Source organism: Numenius arquata, chromosome 1 (assembly GCF_964106895.1).
Source record: "Numenius arquata chromosome 1, bNumArq3.hap1.1, whole genome shotgun sequence".
Lineage (NCBI taxonomy): Eukaryota > Metazoa > Chordata > Aves > Charadriiformes > Scolopacidae > Numenius > Numenius arquata.
Window position 1 is genome coordinate 45992961 of NC_133576.1, and position 26637 is coordinate 46019597.

At 36.6% G+C, this 26637-nt stretch overlaps 1 protein-coding gene across 8 annotated transcripts in view; it reads right to left on the reverse strand.

The window, feature by feature from the left end:
* The window catches only part of KDM6A (lysine demethylase 6A), a 155531-nt gene that overhangs the window by 86627 nt on the left and 42267 nt on the right, over positions 1-26637 (reverse strand). For all 8 annotated transcript variants that reach the window (XM_074147401.1, XM_074147315.1, XM_074147229.1 and 5 more), the window contains exon 4: positions 23692-23741. In XM_074147401.1, coding sequence (XP_074003502.1) covers positions 23692-23741 — 50 coding nt within the window. The remainder of the gene's footprint in view (positions 1-23691; positions 23742-26637) is intronic.

Genomic DNA, 26637 nt, shown 5'->3' on the forward strand with positions numbered 1-26637 from the left:
TTATGTTATCAGATCTCTCTCTTTACTAAAACCTACAGTAAATTGAAAAAACCTGCAAACTGAAACAGACTGTATCTCAAATTCAAAGTTTAATGTCTGGGGTATTTTCATTATACAACCACATTATTAAAAAGCAGACAAATCAGAAATGCTATTTCCAAGTCGATGTCACTTACATTTTCTATGTAGTATCAAAAATGTTAAAATGTTTCATACCAACCACTAGATGGCTCAAATACCTCTTTCCATTTTATATGTTTATGCAATTTAAGAAGATTGTCAAGTTTATATTGTGTATTCTGCTACTTACATGCACTATCTAATGCTGAGCAACATTTCAATTATATTTTACAAAATGTGTAAGCCACAGCATACATTGCTAGGTAACTTAGAAGGCAAAAATATATCTGTATGTACCTTTTTATGTATCTGAGATGAATAAGCATGTTGAAGATGTTTCGGGTCTTGTTTGTCTTCAGCAATGAAGAAAAAAATAAATAACCAATGAGGAAAACTCCACCCATCTCACAAACCTTCTATATTAACCGAATTAACTGGTTTATAGTCTCTTTGAAGCAGCAGATGGAACCAGATCCCCAAAATCTCATGTGCTCTGTTCTCAAGCTATTTCAGGCCAAGTTCACAACAAACCCTTTTTCTCCATCTTCAAGCATGTGGCCAGTGCTTCCAGCAGAAAGACATCAGACTAGACCACCACAGTTACACTTCACCTATAAATGCACCCGCCCTGTGTAACAAGTGGCCATATTCAGATTCAGACTTACAAATTACCATCTTAGACTGACTCTAGAAATGTATAGCTACCACATCTGGGTCCAGATATTTTTCACCAGTAACATAATCTGCCACAAGCAGCTGAGGCCCTGTTATCAACTCCAAATTTGGGGTTTATAAATACAGGAGTATACAAAGAAGTTGCGCTTGCAAGTGAAAAAAAAAAAAAAAAAAAAAAAATCTATTTAGCAGGTACTTCTAGAAAGTCAGAGTAGGAAAAGATGCCTAAGTGTCAAAGTAGCCTCAGGGCAGCATCTAGTCGGGACCTTCCAACTAAAAAATAAAAGGAACAGCTTTTGCCATAGTATTGTAGCATTACTGATTTAGAAACATTCCCTGTCTAACACTGCCTCTCGTTTTTGCTGATACCACCATTTGTAGAGTACCTACAGCCAACTGGATGCCAGAACTGATCTGAGTTATTAATATCCAGATTAAAAAAAGGATTATTTTTAACTGGATCAGTTTCCCAGCCAAGTTCACTGTGTAGGCCCCCCCCATAAACAACTGCATTAGCACAAGCAAAAGAGTGGAATGTAAACAAAATAAGTAAAAGCTCTTTAAGCCTACACTGCTACCAGCAAAATGCATATCAAACCTAGAATGATTTTTCAAACAGAAAGATTGAAAACCTAGATAAAAGGTTTGAACAGGCAACATGTATTAAAAAAAAAAAAAAAAAAGCAATACTATATTACCTCCTAAGCCAGATACAAATATTTGACTCACAAGAAATCAACTTCTGTGGGTCAGTACAGGAAGGATAAAACCATGAAATAACATCAGAACCTGCCTGTCAGCCTTCTCCGTGCAGGCCCTTAACAAGTGACACACATAGGCAAATTCACCATTTCTTCCTTATGACTCTAAGGGGTAGGGCCAGACACATGTAAAATAATCCCTTTATTTCATTAAGAAGTTGATAATATTTAGAGAAAAATTAAAAATCTCCACCATACAACGCAATAAAAAACAAAACAGGAGAAACAAAGTCTCTATGCAGTTGGTTGGTGGAAGACTGAAATAAAACTATGGAAAAAAGCTCGCACCCTTACGAGATCAGTGACTGTTTCACATTTGCTTACTATTGCCAGGAATCAAAAAGCCTTTGATTACCTATGAAAATTGCTTCCAGCAGGTCTCTGAACTCCCCTTCCACAGCTGCTCAGGTTCCAGTGGAACCTGCAGTCCAGCCCACATCACACCAGGCTGCAGAAGACACAAGTGGGCAGGAGGCCACTGCTCTTCAGAAAACCTAACTAGGAAAACAGGGTTGTACGGTTTAGGTCACACATCCTGTGGTCACAGGGTCTCTCAGTCACCTGTTTGAAGCAAATAAACAGGTTTTGTGTTCAAATGTGTGAATATGTTTATTTCTTCACTGAAAAAAATGAAAGATGAAGTTTTGACACTATGGTGCCTAATACTTCCTCCTGACACTACTCAATATATAATAACAGCTCCCTGGAGAATATGTACTGCATCAAAAATTCCACTCAGGCTCTTGTGGATAAACAGCTTTATGCCTTTGGGAGCTGACACGCTCTAGCAGTTCGAGTCACAAAGATTGTAAGTGTTCAGGAGAAAGAGGGGAGGGTTCAAATAAAATTTGTTTAGAATTGTACAAACACGAAAAAGAGAGCTACCTATCTACACATTCTACATATTCCCAACACATGCAAAAATACTAAGATCCCTGTGAGGGGTGTATAACGAATTAATATCATTAGTTTTGCTTCTTCAAGGTCTTCAAGAATTTTTATAGTACCTGGAAAATCATTAAGTTTATACAGGATCTTTAAAATACAGCTATACATAACATGCTTACATTACGCTGCTTCTTGAGCAATAATCACAACAGTAAAGAAACTGTTACTGGGTATGTATCTGCATCCCAGCAGCCATGTGAAAGCAATTAATATATAAAAGTAATTATTCCTGTGACAAATATATTCTGGCATTTGTAACAGATTAATTAATGCATCATCTTGGTAAATAACTACAAAGTAATTTCATCTTGTCTGAAAGAAGTTAATCTTTTCAGAGAGTGAGTATTGCCAAAACACATCTACTACTTGTAGAAGAAAACCAGCAAATGTTTTTCTTAATTCATAAAAAATACTTTTTTTATTTTTCCCATTCACAGAAGACTTCTTAAGAAGGTGAAGCAGAAAAAACAAAACAAAACAAAAAAAACCCAAACACAGGAAAGGACAGGGTACATATCAAGACATGACTACTAATGAATTATGAAAACCCACATAAAATAACTAATTCAAAATACATTAATAATTTCAAAACCCCTTGGATAATACACTGTGCCATAGTCTCTTTATAGGGAGCACTTTAATATGAAAGATAAAATTATAAAGCAATATTAAATAACTCAAACCCTGTTCATTAATGATGGAATATATGCTATTTTGTAAACTGGGTATTCCTTTAGCCATAAGTAGATTTAGGTCCTTGACAAAAATGGAATACTGATCAACTAGCATACCTCCTCAAATTTGTTATAAGAACAGTCAAGAAAATGTCTAAATAGTGATTGTTGCTATGGGTGTCTGACTTATACGCCTTCCACTGAAGCTTATAAAATTTCACTTGATGTAAACATCTTCATTTTCCACTTGATACAAATATTTTCAACAACTTAAGTATTTTAACACAAAATAATATTTTTCTAAAACAAATCAAGTGAGAAACTTTACAGAGACGATTCATCTAACCAAATTAAATACTCTCCCTATAGATTCCCAGAACGCTGTTAAAAAAGTTTTTATGATACATGATTTAAAAAAAACAAAAAACTAAAACTCCTGACCCCAAACAGAAAGCCATATTTGAGACTAGATGCTTTATAACTAAACCAATTTGCCCAACATTTGCACAAAAAATGGAGACGACTTCTCTGGATGACCAGGGAGTTGACCCTTCTCTCTGCTCAAAGAACGATCGACTAGAGCAGGTTTCCCAGGACAATGTCCAGTTGGGTTTTGATTGCCTCCAACTATAAAGACTCCACAAACTCTCTAAGCAACCTCCTCTACTGTTTAATCACCTTTATAATTGGGGAAAAAAAAAAAAAAAAAAAGGTTTTCCTGTGTTTAAAAGGAGTTTTGTGTTTTATATTTGCGCCCACTGCCTTTCCTTCTTTCACTAGGCACCGAGAAGAGTCTGGCTCTGTATTCATTACTTCTTGCATCAGGTACCTGTAAGCCCCGAGAAGATGCCCTTGAGCCATCTCTTCTCCAGGCTGAACAACCCCAGCTCTCTTCACCTCTCCTTGTATGACAGATGTTCAAAGCCATTAATCAGCCTCATGGCCCTTTACTGGATTTGCTCCAGTATCTCCCTGTCTCTCTTCTACTCTGGAGACCAGCACCGGGCCCAGCTCTCCACATGTGTCTCATCAGGGCTCAGTAGAGATGAAAGATTGCCTCCCTCAACCAGATTGTTATGCTCTGCCTTATGCAGCCCAGGATACTGTTGGGTGCCTTCGCTGCAATAGCACATTGCTAGCTTATAGTTTACTTGTCCACCAGGGACCCCCAGGGCCTTTCCTGTAGAGCTACTTTCCAGCCAGTGAGGCCCCAGCCTGTGCTGGTGCATTGAGTTATTCCTCCACAGACACAGGACTTGACATCTCCCTTTGTTCAGGTCCCTCTGAACAGCAGCAGAACTATGTGGTCTCTTCCTAATTTTGTATTCTCTTCAAACTTACTGAAGGTGCACTCTACCACCCTAATACAGGTCATTAACTGAAGATACTGACACAACACTGGTGCCGCTATCAACCCCTGGGGTACACCAGTAGCAGTTGGCCTCCAGCTGGACTTTGTGATGCTGATCGCAATCCCCTGAGCTCAGGTTAGCCAATTTTTAAACTACCACACTGACCACTTACCTGGTCTGTACTTTATCAGTTTTTCTGTGCTATGGGAGATAGTGTGGAAAGCCTTACTAAAGTAATCATAAACAATATCCATAGCTCTCACTTTCTCCACCAAGCTTGTCGTTGTGTTGCAAACGGCTGTCTGGTTCATCAAGCATAATTACCCCTTCATAGATCCATGCTGATTATTTCCAATGACTTGCCTGCCCTGAGTGTGTTCGGAAATAGTTTCCAGGATAATTTGCTCTATCACCATCCCAAGAATGGAGCAGAGATTGACCGGCCTGTAGTTCCCTGGATCTTCCTTCATGTTCCTCTTGAAGACAGGAGCGATATTTGCTTTCTTCTAGGCCTCAGGAACCTTCCCTCATCACCGCGACCTTTCTAGGATAATCGATAGTAGTCTCACAGTGACATGGGCAAGCTCCCTCAGCACTCATTGATGTGTCCCATCAGGCCCCATGGACTTGTAGATATCCAGTGTATTTAAATGTTTCCAAACTTGATCCTCCTCTACTGAGAGCAAGTTCTCCTACGTCCAGGCTTCCCCACTGGTTTCAAGTGTCTTGGAATCCTGAAGGCAAGCCCTACCAGTAAAGATTGGGCTTAGGGCAAAGAAGGCATTAATTAAGTACCTCAGTGTTTCTCACGTCCTTTGTTATCTATCCCATTCAGCAGCAAAATCATATTCTTTCATCTTCCTTTTGCTGCTGTTATACTTTTAGAAGCCCTTCTTGTTGGCCTTTACATCCCTCGCCAAATTCATCTCCATGTGGGCTTTGGCTTTCCTTACGCAATCCTGGAATGCTTCGATGATGTCTTTATGCTCCTATGCTCCTCCTGAGTCATCTGTCCTTGCTTCTAGCTCTTATATGCTTCCTTTTCATGTCCGAGTTTTGTCAGAAGCACCTTGTTCATTCATGCAGGATACCTCTCCTTTTTATCTAACTTCCTACAAGACTGTTCTTGAGCTTGGAGAAAGTTATTCTTGAAAATTAACAAGCTCTCATGGACCTCTCTTTTCTCCAGGGCCATATCCCAGGGATTCTTCCAAGCCAACCCCTGAGCAGACTAAGGTCTCCTCTCCTCAGTCCAGGGTTTTGATTCTACTATTCGCCTTGATCCTTTGTCTCAGGATCTGGTCTCCATCTTTTCACAGTTCTTACAGCCAATGTTGCCCTCAACCTTCACATTCACAACCATTTCTTTCATGTTTGCAAGCACGAGATGAGCAGACCACCTCCCCTTGTTGGATCCTCCATCAATTTTGTCAGGAACTTGTTATCAATACAATTCAAAAACTCCCTGGATTGCTTGTATCCTACTGCATTGCCCTCCCAACAGATACAGACATAGCTAAGTCCACTATTAGCGCCAGCATCTGCAAATCCAAGACTTCTTCCTGTTGTTGGAAGAAGGCCTCATCTAGTACTTCTTGACCAGGTTATCTGTAGCAGACAACCACCACAATGTCACTCACATTGCTCATCCACTAATCCTGACCCATAATCTCTCAACTAGCTTCTCAAGTGTTCAAAAGCAGGGCTCCGTGCATTCTAGCTGCCCTTTCATAAAGGGCTTCTCACTCCAGTTGCCTGAGCTATCACACTGCATCTCTGTGATCCCAGTGAACAATAGCCCTGCAACTGCATGTGGACCTCTAACTCCTCCCATTTTTCCTCATGCTTCATCCGTCAGTGTACAATCACTACAGAGAGACACCATTTGTGCTGATTTCCCAGAAAAGGTAACAGAGATTCCTCCATAATGCTGTCCTGTAGGCACTTCCTCATTTTGTCCACATCCGTGAGGTAGGCCACCTCAATACTGATTAGCATAAGGAGATTAAATACAGAACAGTTCTTCTTGACCTCTGCTTTTCTTTGATGACTACTGCTTTTGTTTCATACCTATTAAAGGATTTGGCTTTCCTCTTTTTCCAGCTAGAAATGACCTAACAAAAATTATTAGATCTCTTTCCAAATGTTTTACATCAGAGTACATAAATTAATGTATGTTCATGTATATACAGAAAGATTACTGAAACATCTTTTTTGGAACATGAAATTTGGACAATTTGTTGAAATGTTTTATTCCCTTTTATTTGGTAAGTGATCATCACTATTTATACCCACCATCTTCAAAACATTTTATGAAATAAAACTACTAGTATGGAACTTTGCATTCTTGATTCATCATTTTTCAAACCCTTTCCAGAAAAGACAGGAATCCTACTGATATTACAAGTAGCGTCATTATTTTCCTGTCAGTTTCTCAGTGCTGGAGAATCACTACTGTGTTGGAAAAAAGCCTTAATATCATTAATTACACAGCTGCTCTACCTGAGGCACTACACATAAAATGGGAGTAGACAAGCTGGATATACTAAGGCATGAATGATTACAAAAGTGATTCAAATACACACAAGCAAATCAGTAAAAAACAAAAGAAAACAATTACTTAAATGAAGTGGCAAAACCGTCTATGGTTATTCCCTTGAATCTTAAGCCACATTGTGCTGGGCAGTAACTAGAACCAAGCCAAATCTGGAACACTGCTTAACGGAAAAATTTTAAGTTGAACTTTTAACGAAGTTCCCTAAGAATGCTGTTGCTACTAATATGTTGTTCTTTCCAGCTGAGTAACTCTTGAGCCTGTTACCTGCCTTCAAAGGAGTTTTACAGAAAGCAAGACATTTTAAAAATTAAAAACTTGAGGAATGTCACTGAAAATACCTGCTACATAGAGAAAAGAGCCGCCAAACCAAGGCCTACTTTCAGAAAGCAGATAGAATTTAATTACTCTTTCTTCTTTGGGAAGAGATACTTAACCCATTAGCACAGATTTAAATCAAGTATGTGCTTTTTCTGCTCAGAGATGTCATAGGCAACAAGATGTTATTCAGGATGCTTCACTAAGAAAACTAGAGGAATTCCAGTTTGTGTGTGGTTACAAGGAGAAGTGGGAGAAGGAAGGACAGGAGGTGTGAAAGGACAACAGATTCCAGCCCGTCATTACCAAGGCTTCATTAGCTCTAGCATAAAAACAGTTTGTTCTGTAAACTGCAAACTGAACAAAATTGCATATTTGGAACAAAATTCTGAGTATCAGCTTGAGAAAAAAAAAAATCTCACTCGTCGCTTCAATTTTGACTTTACATTAGTAACATCTTAAAATGGGAAATCTTACTGAATAGCATATTTTGGTGTATATATTTTATGTATTATTTTAAATATATCAAACATTAAAATAAAAATGTGCTAATTTTTTTAAAGGTTTAATCGTTTTAAGTATCAAAATGCAAGATCATTGATTAATGGTTGCTAGTTAGGTATCAACCAATTATTACTGAAAATGATTTTCCAATTAAGACTGTAGTTGGTTTAGTAGTAATCACTAATTGGTATTCTAATTGGTGATTTGCTGTTTTATTTGTTAGAATGTACAAATACTTAAAATAGGATACAACAGACAAGGCAGCAGGCCCACATGACAGGCAGCTGGGGGAGCAGACAAGATGGCCAGCAGCCAAGAGCAAAGCAAAGCAGCTGGGCAGCCCACCAGCCATTCCCACAGAATATTTCAATTCCATCAAATCATCATTTCTTAACAGAAAACTGTACATCAGTAAATTTTCAGCATACTCTGTGAATTTAAGAGTTTAAGAGCCTTCAATTTCTAAAGTCAAAACAAAGAAAGAAAAAAAAAACAAAACAGACAAATAAGCCAAACTATAGGACACTTCTCTCACCCTCCACCACCTCTTCTCTGCTAATTCTGCACTGCTCTACTTAGCTCTTTCTTCATCTACTCCAGAGCTCAGCTTTCTTTCCCTCGCTAATCCCTCTCCTTCTTGCCATTATATCACTGCTGCTCTACCTGACATTATGTAATTACCTCTGTCAACGGTTTAACTTCTGAAAAACTAACTCAAAATCTGCAAAAGAAACATCACAACTGTCCTGAATCAGAAACCTGAACATTTTTGAATCCCCTAGTGCCTCCTCAGTTCTGATTATAACCTCATCTTACAAGGAAAGGTTATAAGAAACCTCTCAAAGTTTTAAAATCTTTTCCTCTGGGCAGTTTATTCCTTAATTCTGTTGCTTATGCAGTTAGCTCATAGCCTGAAGGAGGAGGGAAGAGAGGCCAGCAGAAGAGGGCAAATTAACCAATGCTATAGCATGGTGATTTTCTCCTCCTCTGTGTTAATTTGACATCCTTTTGCAAGACTCTAGAGAGCTCTTATTTAAAGATACCTTGCCAGGTTGAGTTGCATAAATTAATTTTACTTTATAATCGCTGCTCCTCAGTGTGAGTGGATACCCCCTTACTTTTGTACTAGAAGTCAGCAGAATTCCTTTCTGACCCATACACATGGTATGTGTTTATTCACCCTCCCTCCTGTCTGTCTCCTCTGCAAACAGTTTTTGGATATGCTTTTATCATTTATCTCAAATTTCATTCTGCAGTTCTGCATCTGAGAGGAGGATGACTAGATTCTAGCAAAATGTCAAGCTGAACTATACTTATCTTTTATATAAGAGCATACTTTCCGGTATAGGCTTCTATATTGTTCTTTATTAAACTAAATATTGTTTGGGCTTCTAAATTGTTTTATTACACTCTACTTTTTTTTTTTTTTTGATACTCAGGTCAGTTTCCTGAACACCATCAGCTATGTATACATAAGATGGTGGGTACTAATAGTTTCAAATATTTCCATTTAAAAATCTCAACATCCATAAGAAATTCCACCTGCAATCTTAGTTCTCCATAATGTTTTTTGTACTTCTAAATTTCTACCATTCAACACACATAATTTATCATCTATCTTAAAATATCAAGATTCACTTTCACTTCCAATCATTAAAATCATTAAATCATTAAAAATATTAAATACCATCCCTACATTTACAACTCTTCCATATGACACTGTCTAATGTACATCAATTTAGATTTATTTTCCTAGATCAAAGATGTGTTTTCTGTCCTCACAACACAATTAACAACAATTTTCTATCACTTCAAACACTTCGAGAACATTAAGGACTGCTAAAACTTATATTCTGTGTGCTACTTCCCATCTTTTCTGAATACACAATTCTTCTCCAGTGTAACCTGAATCTCTCTATCTTCTTATTTAAAGTATCACTTTTAAAAAGACTTTACCGCTTTCCTATACGTTGTCTTAAGGTCCAGTTACCTACTACAATGAAATTGGCATAAAGAGGGTCATCCTTTAATAGCAGATATATAAAAATGAAATAAATTACACCCACAGAAAGACAAAGATAGTTCAAAGGCATGAAGACAATGACATGGGCAGCTTTAAAAACCTGTGATCATGGTGTTGCAGTCACGTAGCAGATCTCAAAACAGGCAGGCACAAATATCCTACCTTGAAATTTTCAATATTCTTTACAGCACTTTGCTTAACCAAAGAAGTAACCTGTCTCTCAAATGTACAGGAGAATGAATCCTAACATGGGAAGATTATGTGAATTAAATGAGGGTACTTAAGTACTGGTTTGCTAGGAAGAACTCCCAACATAAAAAACAAACAAACAAACAAACAAAAAAAAAAAAAAAACCACAATAAACTTACTCCTTGAGAGACAGACCACAGCCACTGAAGATCTGCTCTGACAGGTAGGGAAGACGACAGGCAGGGAGCCTAAAAAGGTCTCTTCATGATCAATGTCAAGGAAAAGGAGAGAATCTGAACTAATTTTCTTGAAGGTCTAATTTGTGCTTGATGCCTTGCAGAAGCACTTAAGATAAGTTTTGTGGAACACTTCCCTCTTTTTAATGTGCTTTCGATATTCCATTTGATCCTTTTCTTAAACAAAACCACATCTACTTTAGGATGTGCTTTAGGAAGTCCAGGTTATATTTAATTGTTTAACATGGCAATTAAATACCTTATTCTGCACCAGCTCGTAGATAGATTCTACTTCTCAATTTCTTTTAAGATTTCACAGGATAACAGCTATGCCTCTCAATCACTTTTAAACCTGATTAGTGCCTTCACTCCGTGACTGGCCTCCAATAAATATTTTTCAGGCCTAAAATTCAGATCGTCTTCAGTAAAACAAAGAAACAGGCTAACAACCTGTTTCAGCCCTCCCCAAGCTCCTTAGAGAACCCTGATGTCTGTGCAATATGCATGGGGTGAAAGGAATGAAACAGAAAACCCTACTTAATTTACTTGCATTTAAATGAAGTGGGAGTTTCTATACCAAGAATTTTGAGTAAATTGGCTTGATGGGATCCATGTCTTAGATTTTCTTACACACAGCCACTCATTCACCCTTCATTCTCTGATTCTAAAAGCAAAGTCTACCTAAGTGACTCAGAAGAAGAGGTACGCTTCTGGACTTAAGGCGGTTTGATAACCCAGACCAATGAACTGCTGTTCATCTCACACTTGACTGACACAGGACAGAGACAGGAAACTTTGTTCCACTTACGACAAAGTAATCCTTTATCGACGTGGCAGATCATATTCTTCTCAATAATTACAACACTGTCAACCACTTTCCTTTTCACAGCCAGAACAGATTAGTTACCATGGGAAGGAGCAGTGCTTCAAGACAGTCCCATATCTCACTGATTCACTGTGTTCCAGCCAAATACCAAAGCAAAGTCCTACCCCTGGTACTTGCTCCCTGAACTGGAATTGCCAAAGCATCTCAAGACACACACAACATCTCCCAGTTTGTATGCACAGGCTGTAAGACTAAGAATATGTAACTAAAACTGGAATCCCAGGAGAAGATAAAAATTAAGGCTTAGAGAGGTTAGTTAACAGGGAACTCTGAAAGGCGCCACATGGAGTTACACGTCTACATAAAATATCAGAATTAGCAAAACCACTGAATAGTAGCATTCTAAAAAATCCAAAATATCAGTTGTGTTCCTTTAGAGGCCTTATATTTCGCATTAATTTTCCAAGGCAGCATTTAATATTCAATCTCAGTTCAAGACTAGTTGACTTCCTGTGGCATCACTTATCTAGGTTTGTCTTGAACTCAGAAGTGACATTCATGATCTGTTTGCTTCAGTTTTATCTTTACTCAAAGGGCAGGTCAGAAAAACTCACCAGCAAGGAGCACCTGCATGTTCTTCTATAAAAGCCGGTGTTACAATCATCGTGATCCAGGAGAAACTCACAAGGAATTCATTTGACATCAACGTAGAAGGAAGAAAGTTTAGTAAAGAAAAAGGCTGACATTCCTCTGAAAGACATACTGTCTGAGTGAAGTGGCAGTGCCTTCAAGACAAGCTTTTCTTCAGAACTTATTTACAAGTTTCAGACAGATAGAGGGCTCTGTCTACCTAGATTTTGAGATCAGAAACAGAATTGAGACAGGCTTATAATGCTCCCTTATGAACTAGATGGATGATTTCATTTATGTTATTATATTTTCATGGATTTCAGAGAGAGAGAACAGGATAAAATGTACTGAAATTCTTGTGCAGCTCCACAGAGTAACTCTGCTCTAGACAACATCCAATGATTCCATTTAATCAGAAAATTATCCTTCTTCTCCAAAAGGTAAAGACTACATCACTAAAAATAAACATAAACATAACTCAGAGAAGGTGAACCTGGAGGGAGGGGGCAGGCTATCCTACAACTCAACAACATTTAACTTTTAAAATGTTGCTGTTGAAGTTACTGCTAAAAGTAACTTCATTCACGTTTCTATCATTATTTTAGGCCTTCCCCTCCCAAGAATACCTTCCCAACCTCCAGTGATTTGTGGTTCAGAGGTTTCTAAAGCCAGACACCATGTCTTCATGTTTAATTGCTCTTAATGGATTTTTCTTCCCTGAATTTGTCCAGCTGCTTTTTTGAAACCATTAAAACATTGCGAGTCCGCAGCATTTTGCAGAACTCATGCAACATTCTATCAACCAGTGATACAAAACTTCTGGAAGACGCAGTAAGTATGAATTTTCTGCAGCAGCTGACAACAGAACACCATCAGCAGTAGTCTCCTTTAAATAAAGAGATTCCCCCTTCTCTGTCACTAGTCTGAGTTTTCATCCTTTAGCTATAATGAAAATAGTCATTCAGAATGATAATCAGTTTATCTTCCTTCATTTCTAAAAACAAAGTTCAAGCTAACTGCACATATGACTGAATCCCTCCTTTCTTTCTTTTTTTCTTCCTTCTCCTCCCCCCTTTAGTGGATCCTGTTTGATCCATCTCCCCTTCTACAGCGTTTACCAGGATTGGAATCAGGTTTTTCAGCTTGCTTGTTTTCAGAAAAAGTTCACAAAGTTCTGATTAGCTGGGAATGAATCTTTGTCTGATCCCAAGAATAAGAATCTGACAAGTAAATGCATGAAATGGATCCCAATCCTCTTTCAGAACAGGGAAAAACAATACCTGAAATACTTTTAGAAAACGTGTTAGACAGCATCAGTGTTGTTAGGATGTCTGTTAATACAGTTTTATTGCTCTTTCTCTGATGACCCTGAGAATTCAGAAAGAAGAGGCTAGAACAATGCCTGTAATAAGAAAAGCCCTAATTAAAAACCTAATCCAGAAAGAAAGACTGAATGTGGAAACCAAGAAAAATACCTACATTTATTTTGGCTGGTAATATCAGATAAAATTTAACTGAGCAACTTTTTGGCCTTGCAGAACAAAGGCTGAACCAGGAAAGAAGAAAACAGGGTGAAAGATCCATAACTGACTGTTACTTCTCCCATATCTGTGACGCTGGATTTCTCATCAGTCCCATTCCTCTGGCAAATGAGAGGAGAAAAATGACACAGCATGAGGAATAGAAGTTACGAGTTCCGAGCTATCCCTCAGAAGTCAGGAGAGAGAGCTTGTACAAAAGAAAATGATACTGCACAGTGACTTAGGGATTAGTGCCAAATAATCTGAATACAGCAGCCCAGAGAAGTGGCTGGGGGTGACAAGGAAATATTTTCCCAAGTTCTTCTCAATGCTGGTGAATTCCTATTCACTTACTACAAGCTTGCAAGATGCATAAGAACAGATGATCAGCTACAGGCTTCTAAGTAGCTGCAAGACCTTCTCGGCATACATTTAGAAATACTTTTGCTTGAAATAATATAAACTTAGAGGTTTTGTTTGCTGCTAGTATGCTTTAGCACTTGAATCTCCAGTATTTTTTCAGCATCTGGCCTTCCCTTCAAGGAGAGCACTCAGTGGTTTCAACAGATCTCACTTGATGTGCCCCATAAAGGCAAGCAGACACCAGAGATTACTTCTTATTACACCTTTATGCAAGTAAACATGAGATGCAGAACTGATTTCTATTTCTCCTCTAAATACTCATTCTTGTAAGAGTGCTTCATAGAGCAGAGCACAATCATGCTAAAACACTACTTTAAAAACATTTTAAATTATTTGTCTTTTCTTCAAAGCACGAGCTTATAAGCCTCACACAAGCTACTCATAGGCTCTTTAAGAAAGAGACCCCAAGCTCTATGTCTCCCCATCCTCCCACCTGCTGCCTTCTTCATCTATTTGTACTAGATCCACTCGCACTTCAACCACTCCTTCCCCGCCCACCCCAACCACACAGAAAAGACTGAATCTGTATCCCTGGGAAAAGGAGGAAACGATGCAGCAGAACACTAATTAGGTATACGCTTGAAAGAGTATTTAAAAACTAGAACTGAAATGTCAGTTCTGGGGAGAGAAAATTCAAAATAAAACAATTCTTTGTTTCTAAAACTAAGCAAATATTTCAACTTTCAGATAAAGAACCTCAACATGTAAAAGATTCATTTCTGAAGAAAATAAATGTCACTCATTAATGAGGCACAGTATCTACTTACAGCTTACGATCAAACAGGAATCTACAAACTACAAATAAGAAAAACAAGGCGGTGTGTTTTGTTTTAACCTTTCCATGCAACGAAAGAGCAATCATACAAAATATGAAGTAATTGTACTATTACTGTGGTTTCTGCAAGCAACAGAATGCTTTTGAAAAAGTAAGCATCGCATGCATGCATTGTCAATATAGTTTATATTTAGAAAAAGAAACATTTGTTCATTCAATATTATCAACATTCAAATAATATTCTTGCCTACTGAAGATGTGTCCTTCCTTCAAGTCAGAACTTTTCCACTCAACTAAATACGCCTCTCTGAACAATCTGAATTGATGAGTTTCTCCACTGTCACACTTCAGCATGTCTCATATTTTAGCATCCTACTTTCTCATCACAGGGATTGAAGAAAAGAAGCATGATATTATTCTAAGTACTAACAGTTAAGGGATGACAGTTTTTTATTCTGCACAACCAAAACTTCTGCAATAGGAGAATTCAACATGCATGAAAAGCATTTCTGGAGAGACTTTTCCATCAATCCTGATGATACTTATGTTATTTCCACCCAGAGTATTTGGACTTCTAGACAGAGATCATACATACAGCAGGACAAGAAAAGCATTCCTGCTGGATTTCCAGGGTGAAACGTCACCATTAGAAAGTGTTATGAATATTGTTTGGAAACAGATACCATGTCTAGAGTGATGGGGGGGGTTTCCTTTAAGATTCTGTCTTTTCTTCTCCTGACCTAAGCAAAGTTTCTCCCCAAAGCACACTCTTTCCTCTTAACCTTCTGAGTATATTACAGATTTGCCAGAGTTTTGAGTTCTTGTAAATCCATTGATTAAAAGGGATGACTGGCTTAATGAATTAATATACAACTGAAAAAAAATCAGAACTGCAGACACTGAAATAAAAACATTTTTCTAATTTGGTGCACAAAAGATCTCTCATCAAATAGCAACAGAGATGCTCCCTAAAAAGACCTAATACGTGTTATGACCCAAACAGGTACATGGTTTGTGTGTACAGAGGACGATTCTGTTGGTTTATATGGTGACAGGTAATATCAAGAGACATGAGAAAGAGACAATTTATCTAATTTATCTGGAGGTCAAAGTCAACATGTCAAAATTTATTAGTTAAATTGGTTGCTCTCATTATTTTTAAGATTTTACACCTACTCTTGATTCCTTTCAAGGAGAGAGAATATGCTCTCCTGTCATAATTTCATTAGATAATTTATTCTCTTATTAAATTATTTATTAGAACCTTGTACAATCTTACTGTACACAAAATTGGACATGCTGCATTATTTGCCTGCATTAACAATAGTAAAAAACAGTATCTGATTCTTTGTCATGGGACTACCTAAGAATTCTCTTGTTTCAGCTGACACAGACACACACGCGACACATACCACACCCAGAATACACAAAACCAAGAACTATGATTCTTAAGATTTACCCTTTAAGAAGTATCTGGATAAATGGTCCTTTTTTCTAAACTAGGGATCAGTTGTGCTCCTTCACTGTAATTAAAAGCATGAAATACAACGCATTTTCTCCTTAATCTTTCTACGTGGCATTCACTTCACAAGTTTTAAGAAAAAAAAATTATACTTCTTTCAACTTGTCTGCCTTACTGATTTACAAGAAGCAACATTTATTTTTAGCATCCAATATTAAAAGATCTTTTTATGAAACCCAAATACAGTTATTCATTTGCTCTATTTTTTTGTATTTTATAGATGACCAAGTGCTACTGGTAACACAATCATCATTACCTTTCCAACATTCCACAGTTTCTCTTTATTTATTAATAATTTCATCTGAAATATTTTGAAAGCGTACACATAATTCTTTCACCGTTAAGAGGCAGAATTCCAGTTAGTCTTCATAAACATAGTTTGCATTTAAGAATTCCAATTTTTTAACACCACTGAGTAATCATGCTTACTGATCACACCTATGGGATGCTGAAATAACCTCATTTACAGTGTTACCAAAGCTACCAAGTATTCTGATACAGAAGAGAGATTATATGGTGCACAATTCATAAATTTAGCCCTTCAATTTAGCAGTCTTCATACTCCAAATTTCTCTTAGGTCTTGCTCTTTCAACAACTTTTCTAGCTTTTCAAATATCTTCTCACATGTAATTTCTATCCATCTTGACATTCTGAAGGGACACGTTTATGATCTAAATCTATTAATAACCTTTAAAAAATCTTTGAAGAAACAGATATTGCTAGCTATGGGCTTTGTTGTATTTTTTTTACTGATTTTTCTTTAAAATTACCTGTGATGATATTGTATGAGCTTTTCTTTCCCCTCTCTCTTTGTTTTGCCAGTATATCTTAGGATCAAAGTAAAAAGTTTTCACTAACAGAATTACCACTCTTGTCCACTGCACCTCAAAAATTTAAATATTATGGAAAATACGTCCTCAGGTATATTTTTCATCAGCAGTTCAGTAAAAGACTTTGTGCAATTGCTAGATCCTTTGTTCCTGATCTCCTGTAAAACCCTTTCTTTTGTGACAGAAAACTGTAATCACCAGCTGCAGTAGCAGCTAACATACATTAAAAATCTTCATTGTTTAATAAGAGAGGAGTTTCTGTCATCTTACTCACTCCTCCCCTTGGCATGGACTCTCCAGCAAGTCCAAGACAGAAAGTTCATTTTTATCAGCTGAAACCCCATTAATGTAACTTCCTCCACTCCAATACTGAATTTTTATTTATCTACTTTTCTAGCTCCCCAAGTGATCCTCAGTGCTTCATATTCTACCTTCTCCCGAGTTCCTCAAAATCGAAGACATCCTGGTCCTTTGATGGACGGCGATACTGTGCTTCTCACCTGAACAGCTATAGTCTTCCTTGGAATTTTTTTTTAATTTCTCTCACTGAGCATGGTCAATTTATGACACAGAGGTGTTGTTGGGGAGGAAGCTGGCAAAAGTCTCATTTCAGACCTCCCACAGTCCACTCCTGTATTATTCTATATATAACTTCCTTGCTTCTCCCCATATCTCTTAGCCTTAAAGTATGTTTTTACTTCTCTCATTTTCTTTACATTCAAATTCTTAGCAGGGTTAAAATTTTCCTTCCCCCACTCCCTGTGATTCTTCCTCTAGCCACACTTTTCTCTTCCTCATATTATAGGTTCAGTCTCATCATTACAGTTTTTTCTCTCCCCTTTTCTTATTTTATTTTTCTGGGCATAATAGCTTGTCTTCCTATATTATGCTGTATCAGACTCAGACTGTATTTCCAGATTGCTTTCCACAACAGTCTCTTGAAAACGTTCATCCCATTAAATAGCCTAAAAATGCTTTTTCTCTCCGTTATGATGACCTATTCTCTTCAGTATGTAAAAATTAGGACATTCCTTTCAAACTTACATGTTTTGCATTTGCTGTTCCATAACACATCATATCATGCTTCTCTCTCCGTCTTAGTCTACAATAGGTCTTGAAACAGTTGTATTTCATACTTTCTCAGAACACGACCAGAACGTCTTCGTCAAAATCCTTCTAGTGAAACGACTGTAATCTAAAAACTGTTGTTTTAGTCAAAAGTGAGGGGTGGTACAGAATCCCATGTGCTGGGCTGATGAACACATTTTCAGACAGGAGTAAAGAGCATATAGAAGAAATTATTAATTTCTCCCTTTTCCACACCTTCAAGAGCCACTGAATCTTTATGCAATTTCTGCATTTACTTTTCACTTTCTGATTCTCCATTTTCTCTGAAATGAAATTTATTCTATTCCTACCCTATCATTTTGATTTTACTTTGCAAATACATTCTGAATTATAGGTTTTCACTTTATCCATCTTTAGGTCACCTACCGTATCTCCCAATTAGTTCTGTAATGCACTTAATCTCAGCAAATTTCACCTTCATTCAAGATTTTTGAAACTTGCTTTCCTGATCAAGCTTTCCTCTAAATGCTTCTCTGATTAAGTCTTCTATGATCAAAGGGACTGTTTCTGTCTTTCTGCTTTTCCTGTACAAGCCCTGTGTCACTACAAGGCAATAATTTATATTAAAGGCTTTTTGTGTCATTTTAAATCTGAGGACTCTTCGAGGGAAATCTGTCTCCTTATATGGGATATTCATTCTCTTTAAAAAGTTCCAAAAAACTAAGGGCTTAAATAAAAAGTGTTCATACGTCATCCTACTGCCTTCAGCTTTCATTTCAGGGAAGGTGTCTGCTCCAGCAATTTCTACTGATTCTATACTACTGTACTGTTTCAATTAAACTAAGCATTTATATCTAATTAAAAAAAATAATGGAAGTTTTGATGAATTCTGTCTAAAAACACCACTTGGTATTTTGAGGTTACTGCAGAAAATAAAACAGTTGTGAGTCAATGAAGTGGAAAATTGCCGTCTTATAACAGATCCTCTAAGGTGCAAAATGTTCTTATTTTCTGTTATCAGTATGTCTAGTAATTGCTTTTTTGTCCAACTATTTAAATAGGGGGAAATAGACTTACAGTCTGGAGAAAGAGAGACAGCAAAACACACAAAATTAAAGCATTAATTTTTTTTAATTGTTTTCCTATTTTATAGCATTAAGAAAACATACCAGAAAAGACATTTGGCCGATCAAAACAGAAAAGTTAGAGAGATGAAAAGAAGCTGCATAAGAATATCAAAACAAGCAACAGGTCACATTCATAAACGAACACTCATGGTCTTTTGGTACTTCAGTTCTTTGGAAAAACAAGCTTTACTACTAATTGAAAGTGGTGTTGCCATAAGGTTGATAATATTCCTAGTAACATTTCTACACAGGTTTAATTATAAAACAGCATTATAAAAAATTACCTGGTACTAAATTACACTTAAGTCTACATAACAAGGAACACCGTGAAATCACTTTCTGTAAAAAACCAACAACTCAGCATAGATTAAGATCACATCCTTCTTCTGTGACTAACACACATATACACAGTTGTGTTTTCCTGGGCTTTATAAAGAGAATTTTAGTCTGGGTTTGGGTTTTTTTGTTTGTGGTTTTTGGTTGTGGTTTTTTGTTTTTGTTTTTGTTTTTTTTAATAACTCTGCATGGGTTTGGATTCTCTTAAATTTTATAAAGACTGAGAAAAGCAAGAGGAAATTCTGTTATTTGCAAACATATAGCCAAAATTAGATTTCTAAGAATCCTTTATTTTAAGATACAAATGTGAAAAAGGCCTGCAAAAGGCCACAAATATACTTTAATCGAGATTATCAAATCAAGTAAGGGCTGCAGTAACAGTATCATGCCAAAGCAGAGGAGATCTAGTCAAAGTACCACATAACCAGGTTCTTCTGTTAAAATCCTCCCAGAAATCACTCTAGTGGTCACTGAAACTTCTCGCAGCCTCACATCTGTGAAGGAAGGTTTTTAGGTTTTCCCCGCTCTGGGCAACTATGTCAGTGCAACAGATCCAGATGTTTTACACTTACACACACTCAATTCACTCATGTACTGTAATTTCTATAAGGACAGCTGTACCCAAACCCAGACATTATATAAAAAAGTTCAGTATGATCAACTGCATTATGATACGACCACATGAGATGATTAAAATAACTTTTTCCAGGTGCCAGATATCTGCCATCATGTTTGGATAAAATCAGGAATATCTTACTCCTTGCTAAGCTTCTAATCCTGCCTCCTCAGAATATGTCAAAACCGATAACCGTGGCAGACACTTATTTTCTCAGTAGCATCAAAATCTACAAACTGCAGTTCTAGTTGATGTCTCCCTCTCCTGAGCTGCCCTTCCTATCCGTTCATCCCCCACAGTCCTCCTCACCTCCCCCAACATGTTGACACAGGGAAGTTTTAAAAAGAAATCAGAATGAAGTACATTGCACAGAAGGGAGATTTATTTTTGCATAGGCACATAAGAAGAAGAAACACTGAGAAAACTACTTGAATGCAAGAACTCAATTAACTTATGTCAACTTTTATCCGAGTTAAGATACTTACTTCATAAGATCTCAAGTGAAATATTTTTTTTAAATGCAGAATTACGGTACTACAGTGTCTGCGTAGAACAAAAATTACAGAAACTCAGTAATTTTGCAGGACATTTTATGCTGATCTGTGGGTGCCCAAGGACATTACTGCAAAAAGTGGTCTATTTAAGAATATGTGGCATAATGCAACCCAGCTCTTTCAAAACTATCCATTCAGGTATTACTTCTTTGAAAGGAAGTATTACCAGAATGGAGCATCTTCCTAACCTTTCACCTTGACTTCTGTCACTATAACATATATGCAGAATATATTTTCTAAAGTGTTTTTTTCTGTCTCTTTTTATTCCATAGGATCAACAAAATGCTTCCTGTATTACCAACAAAACAATCCATGCACCAAATTCTGACAGAAAACAACCTGGTATAAAATTCAGGCCACCAGAAAAACCTGGGGTGGGGAGGGAGTAAAACGTGTTTCTTCATAAAAGGAAAAAAAAAAAAAGCTGTAGAATGAATATCATACAATGAACAATTCATTAAAATAATGCTCAATCACCAACCCCATGCAATAGTGAAAAACCAGAGTAGCAGAGACTAAAAAATACTACGGGAGGAGGCCAAACAATACCCAAAGCAACCTAAAATCTCTCACAATCCTTCTAGAAGTTTTCTATTTATAAAACAAATAAGATACAGGACACATATTTAAACCATGTAAATTTGCACTGCACCACACTAAATAATTTCAGATATGCTGCCTAAGTTTCTAAGACTGTGCCTGTCTGCTCTCAAACCTGCCTTATATAATAATCTTCATGTGATTCAGCACTCTCCATCAATTTCTCAGTACTCTCACACAGCTCTCCTCATAGCTCATAAATGCCACCATTTCTTCACACCCTTCTCTTTTTCTTTACCATCACAAATTCTAACTTAATTGATGAAATCTAACTCTATAAAAAATAAAAAAAAAAAAAAAATCTCTTTAAAAAGCCCCACAACAGTAAAACAAGGAAATATGACTGCTTTTTTTTTCAGTCATCTGTTTATTGCTGAAAAAAATATTAATTACAAAATATAATAAAATAGCATATAAGGGTGAACAAAAATACAGTAAAAGCTTATTATTCTTGATTAAATGGTTTCTTATAGATACAAGGCATTAAGGATAACAAGAAATTGTCTCAATTGCAGGGGGGAGGGGGCAGGAGGGGAAGATTTTTCTCTAGACCCAATCCAGACAGTTTTCCACTGCCAACTCCAGACTAGCTTAATCATCCATTAATAAGATGAAATATGATTCACCTGCAATTTTTTATCAGTTTCAGCAAAAAAAAAGTTTTTAACTGAAAAACGTTTTTGGACTCTTTCAGGCTCCTTTTCATACATATAAAAATTAATAAAATCTCCAAAATTCTTATGGAAAAAACCTCCCTTTGGGCTACATATTTATAAGGAAGCTCATAATGAGATCACGCAGCATAGTATTTTTCCCAGGTGAGGCTAACCTGAAGAAAAATTATTGGGGTTTTGTGGGGTTTTTTCTTTGTAGAAGTCAAAATGCTCTTTTGTCAGCACCAAACAATGTTCTCATGCTTGCAAGTGGAATTGTTTGAAATAATCTCTACTTCGTAAAACTCTTGATACACACACAAAAAACTGGTATGTTTGAATATCAGCACATTGCGTACAAATAGAAATTGCTTTCAATAAGTCAAGCACAGATCACACATTTTACTGCCATCCATGCTCTTGAAATGGAACTGCAAGACAATCAGAGTTCGCATTTATTTTAATTGCAGATAATATTCTGAGCCACGCTGAAACATTACGCCTATGGAAATACATATAAACAATTACACTTCACCCTGAACTCTCTGCAAATGCAAGGAAAATAAATTAATCATCTCTCACTTCTAATAATGAGCCATTAGAACAAAAGCCAGAAAAAATAATTCAAGTCACAAACTATTCTGAAAGGCTTAACATGGGAAGAGTACAAACAACAGAAACTACTACAACAGACGTTTAATTAATTGATCAATTTCAACACTCATTTACAGCAATCCTTAAACTAACTCCCCAAGAGCATTTAAGAAGTAAGAATTGATGAATGCTCTTATTGTCATAATTTTTAAACTACAGGGGTTATTTCTGAAAAAAACTACTTCAACTCCAAAATAGGTTGGTGCAAAAATGGCACTCGTACAACTTCTACTGGACCAGGGTCTTTCCAAGACAGTATGAACAATTTTCCTAGGACCCTCCAATTAAACCTCACCTTCCACGTGCCAGAAGACACTTATTTCAGTTCACTCTCTACCCTGTATTTACCCTGCCTTCTCCCTTTCCACACTCCCAAATGGGAGAAGTTGTATGTCTCAGGATTTTTCAGAAATTACATCCCTATAAAATGCAAAGAACACAGAAAACGTCATTTCTCTAATGCCAGTGTATGCATGGTATTGATGGCTTTCCAGAGTGAGCCTTCCCTATTTGAGGCATACACTTAACGCACACTTTTAAGGGAAACAGCTGCTTAAGACCACACAAATATCGACTGTGTTATATGCCTTCCTGCACCTCTAAATCACAACCTTCAAATTGTTTCAAGTGACAATATAACAATGCTAACCATTTTTCACAATATCGTTATAAGCAACTTCTAAATTGTATTCATTTAAAGTCATGATACCTCTACATGGATTTACAGATAAGACAGATATACTAACATAACTTGTTTCCTGCCTTGCATAGGAATGTTATACAGAATACTGAAAGGGACTTTAAACAAGTGGAAATAAAAAGCAACCTGAGAACATTTTTCCTAGTACAAGTCCAGCACCTGCGCAGCAGCTTTCAAGTGGTTATGATTCTCTCAATACTCATACGTACCCAAACATCTATGCTTACATAAGAAAAGCTGAAGTAATAGATAATAATAATAAAAAATCTAAAATGTGTCAAGTCAATTGATCTGCCGTTTCAATGAATGGTGTGAATATTTATTCCCAGTTAGGTTTGTAACAAATTGTATATAGGTGAACAATGCCATTAAGACCAAATTAATATGCCAAAAAGTAATTGCAAGTAGATACTCCAAACATATTGAAAATATTCTACTCTAGAAATTCAATCATTTACAATTTAAAAAAAAAAAAAAAAGCCAAAACCAGCATATACAGACCTTCCAGTAGTCAGATTGTAAACTGTAGTACCTCTGGTATGCAGATAATGCTGTAAGAAAGAAAAAGGAAATGTTGAATTTCTTTTGTTGCATTTTCTTTGAAGAAAAAGATAGAAAACCTTAACAGTCAGAATACACAACATTAAAATGATAAATGGTTTAATATAAGTAACACTGCCACGATAAGTACACTGTTGTGGGTAATGCATTCCTTAAGATTATAATTTTGTTTTATGAAATGTCAACATGAAAGTATATTTATTATTAATCTTACAAATGTAAATCAAGCAATATTTTAAAGAAAGCCTATAACAAAAGAAATAATTTGAAATTTGGGGATTTTCACCCTGGACAAAGCTGTTGTAAGATTTAAAAATTTAATCATGTAGCTCATTTACCGTGCTCCCTGATGTCCTGTAATTTCTAAAGAACTGGTGCAGAGGGACATACAAAGAGAAATCAATTTCACATGCCCTTTCATTCAGTAGCTACAGAAACAAAAGCGAAAAAAGCTTACATTTTATTCAACATCTATGACCAAGACTAACCTGGAAAACAGCGCTAGGTTTTCTGTTCAGCAGAATATTAGCTCTAGGTAGTAACAAATTCCTCATATCACCGTTCCTGCATTTCTCTTCCCCACTAAAAATTCTGGTTGATTCATCTCGCCCTTCAGCTAAGAGGCCACATAAGACTTGAACTCAAACAGGCTTTACATTCTTGTAAGAACATTGCACCAGGCACCATCCAAACATGAAGAATTCTAAATAATGATTCACTGCAGTAACAAAGATTTCGATTTTTCAGGTATTTGCTTCTTAAGATTTAAGAACGGTTTCAACAGGGTATGTGTTTTCCAAAGAACAAAACAGACAACAGACAACCTCTGCTTTGAAAAACTACAAACACTAAACAGATTAAGATGGTAAGAACAATATGTATTTTATGTACACGTTCATTTCCTGCAAGTACCATGATAAACAATGTCCCTAAATTTTATCACCCTTCAATGCCTGTCTTGCATATTCATTTCCACAACTTAACAGAAGTCCTTAAGATTAAATGAAATAAGAACAACATAGACATAATGACAAGGCACACAGGGTTTTCTCCTCTTAAGAGTATACCTTTGCATTCATCTGTCTATGGAGACTCACAACCTTATACTTTTAACTGCCTAACTCATACATGCTGAATCATGCCCATAAGGTGCCCCTCACCACTGGAACTACTTGTGAAGCCACCTTCAATTTTGATGCTCTAAACTGCGATTTATTTAGATTTTATTTAGAAAAGAAAAAAACTGGAATACTCATCATCCTTACACTATCAACATGTAGTATGTTTACATGCAACTTTGACTAGATTTTTAAGTGATTTTATTTGTCTATCAAGCTAGTATCTTTCACAACTTAAGAATACACTTCCCCCCCCCCCAAAAAAAATGGTACAAACTGAAAAATACGACTTCAGTCCAACAATGTAAGTTTAAGAATGTTAAGACTAAGCATATTTCAGTCACATTCTCTAATTATGTTATAAAGGATGTTCATGATAACACAAAATAACCTCCTACCACAAATGCTCCCTCCTGGTTCACCTTCTCCCAGGTTATCATTAATGACTTTTCAACAGAAAGGCATAATTAGCTTTTGAACGTGGGAATTTCTCAAACAGAAACACACACATACACACACACACAATGAAACAGTTTTGTAATGCACCACACTTAAATTTATTTTTTAACTCAAGCAGTACCTATCTCAATTTTAAGGGTTAAAGCAAATTTCAAATACTCAAGTCAACAGCACCATATTATGCAAGATTTAGAAAACTGAGAACTTCTTGTCTTTTTTTAAGTTAACTATTGCAGTCAATTACACAGGGCATATGGATAAAATAAAAAGATGAAAAGAACATTAAATACAATGCTAAGGATATATACTGGGAAAATAAAAGGGAAAACTTTTTCAGTGTACCTGTCAAAAAATATAGGAGTACCCACATGAGCACATCCATTAAACAAGAGAGCTGAAATATGTTTCCCTATAGCAGTTAAGGTACTATTAAGCTTATAAAATGTCACCAGTTTAAAAAAAAAAAAATAATACAAAAATAGAGAAGCAACAGAAGACCTACAAAGGAAAGACAATGAAAAAAAAAAAAAAGAGGAAAAAAAAAAACCAGGGCTGGGGGGAAAAGTCTTACTGCTAGTGTCCAAAATATTCCTTGTGCAAGCACAGCAAAAAGGTGTAGAGCTCAAGCCTATCTTCTTGCTGGTAACTCTAGCTAGTCACAGCATGCGCAGCCCTGCTCCCCAGCCACACAGAATCAACCGAACAGAGGTGAGCAGCACTGAAAAAAGGGAGAGAAGACATCTGAAGGCATTCACCCATTCAGACCTGATAAAGCCCCTGGTCAGAGGAGGAGGTGGCACAGGAAAGCTAGGCTCCACTAATATTTGCCCAGAGAAGTTCTAGCTCCTCCATTTAACAGAGGGAAAAGTTCTTATATTGAAAAACAGTCTTTGATACATGATATTCTACCAGTTTTCTTTAGAGTGCTAGTGTGTGCAAATAATTTTATTTTCTAACTCTTCCATTCTTCAATAAAATTTAGCAACTTCCCGTAGTAGTAGTTGAAATAACTGCTTTAATGTGCCAGGCTCATGCTGCAATTAAAAACAAGTACATGGAAAGCATGGACCGCTGAAGCATATTTCACGTTTACATGATTAGAAGAAAAGACCTTTTATCTAAGGAAGGTCACATGACTCTTCCAGAGGAACAAAGAAGACACTACAGTCCTCCTCTTAAGCATCTGAAGTGCCTAATCCTACTTTCGGGTTCAGCAACCTTGTCTAGGGATCCAGCCTTTCCTTCTAGGGGAACAGTATTCTGCTTCTACTTAACATCTTGAAGATGAAATGCTGACATGCTCAGTGTT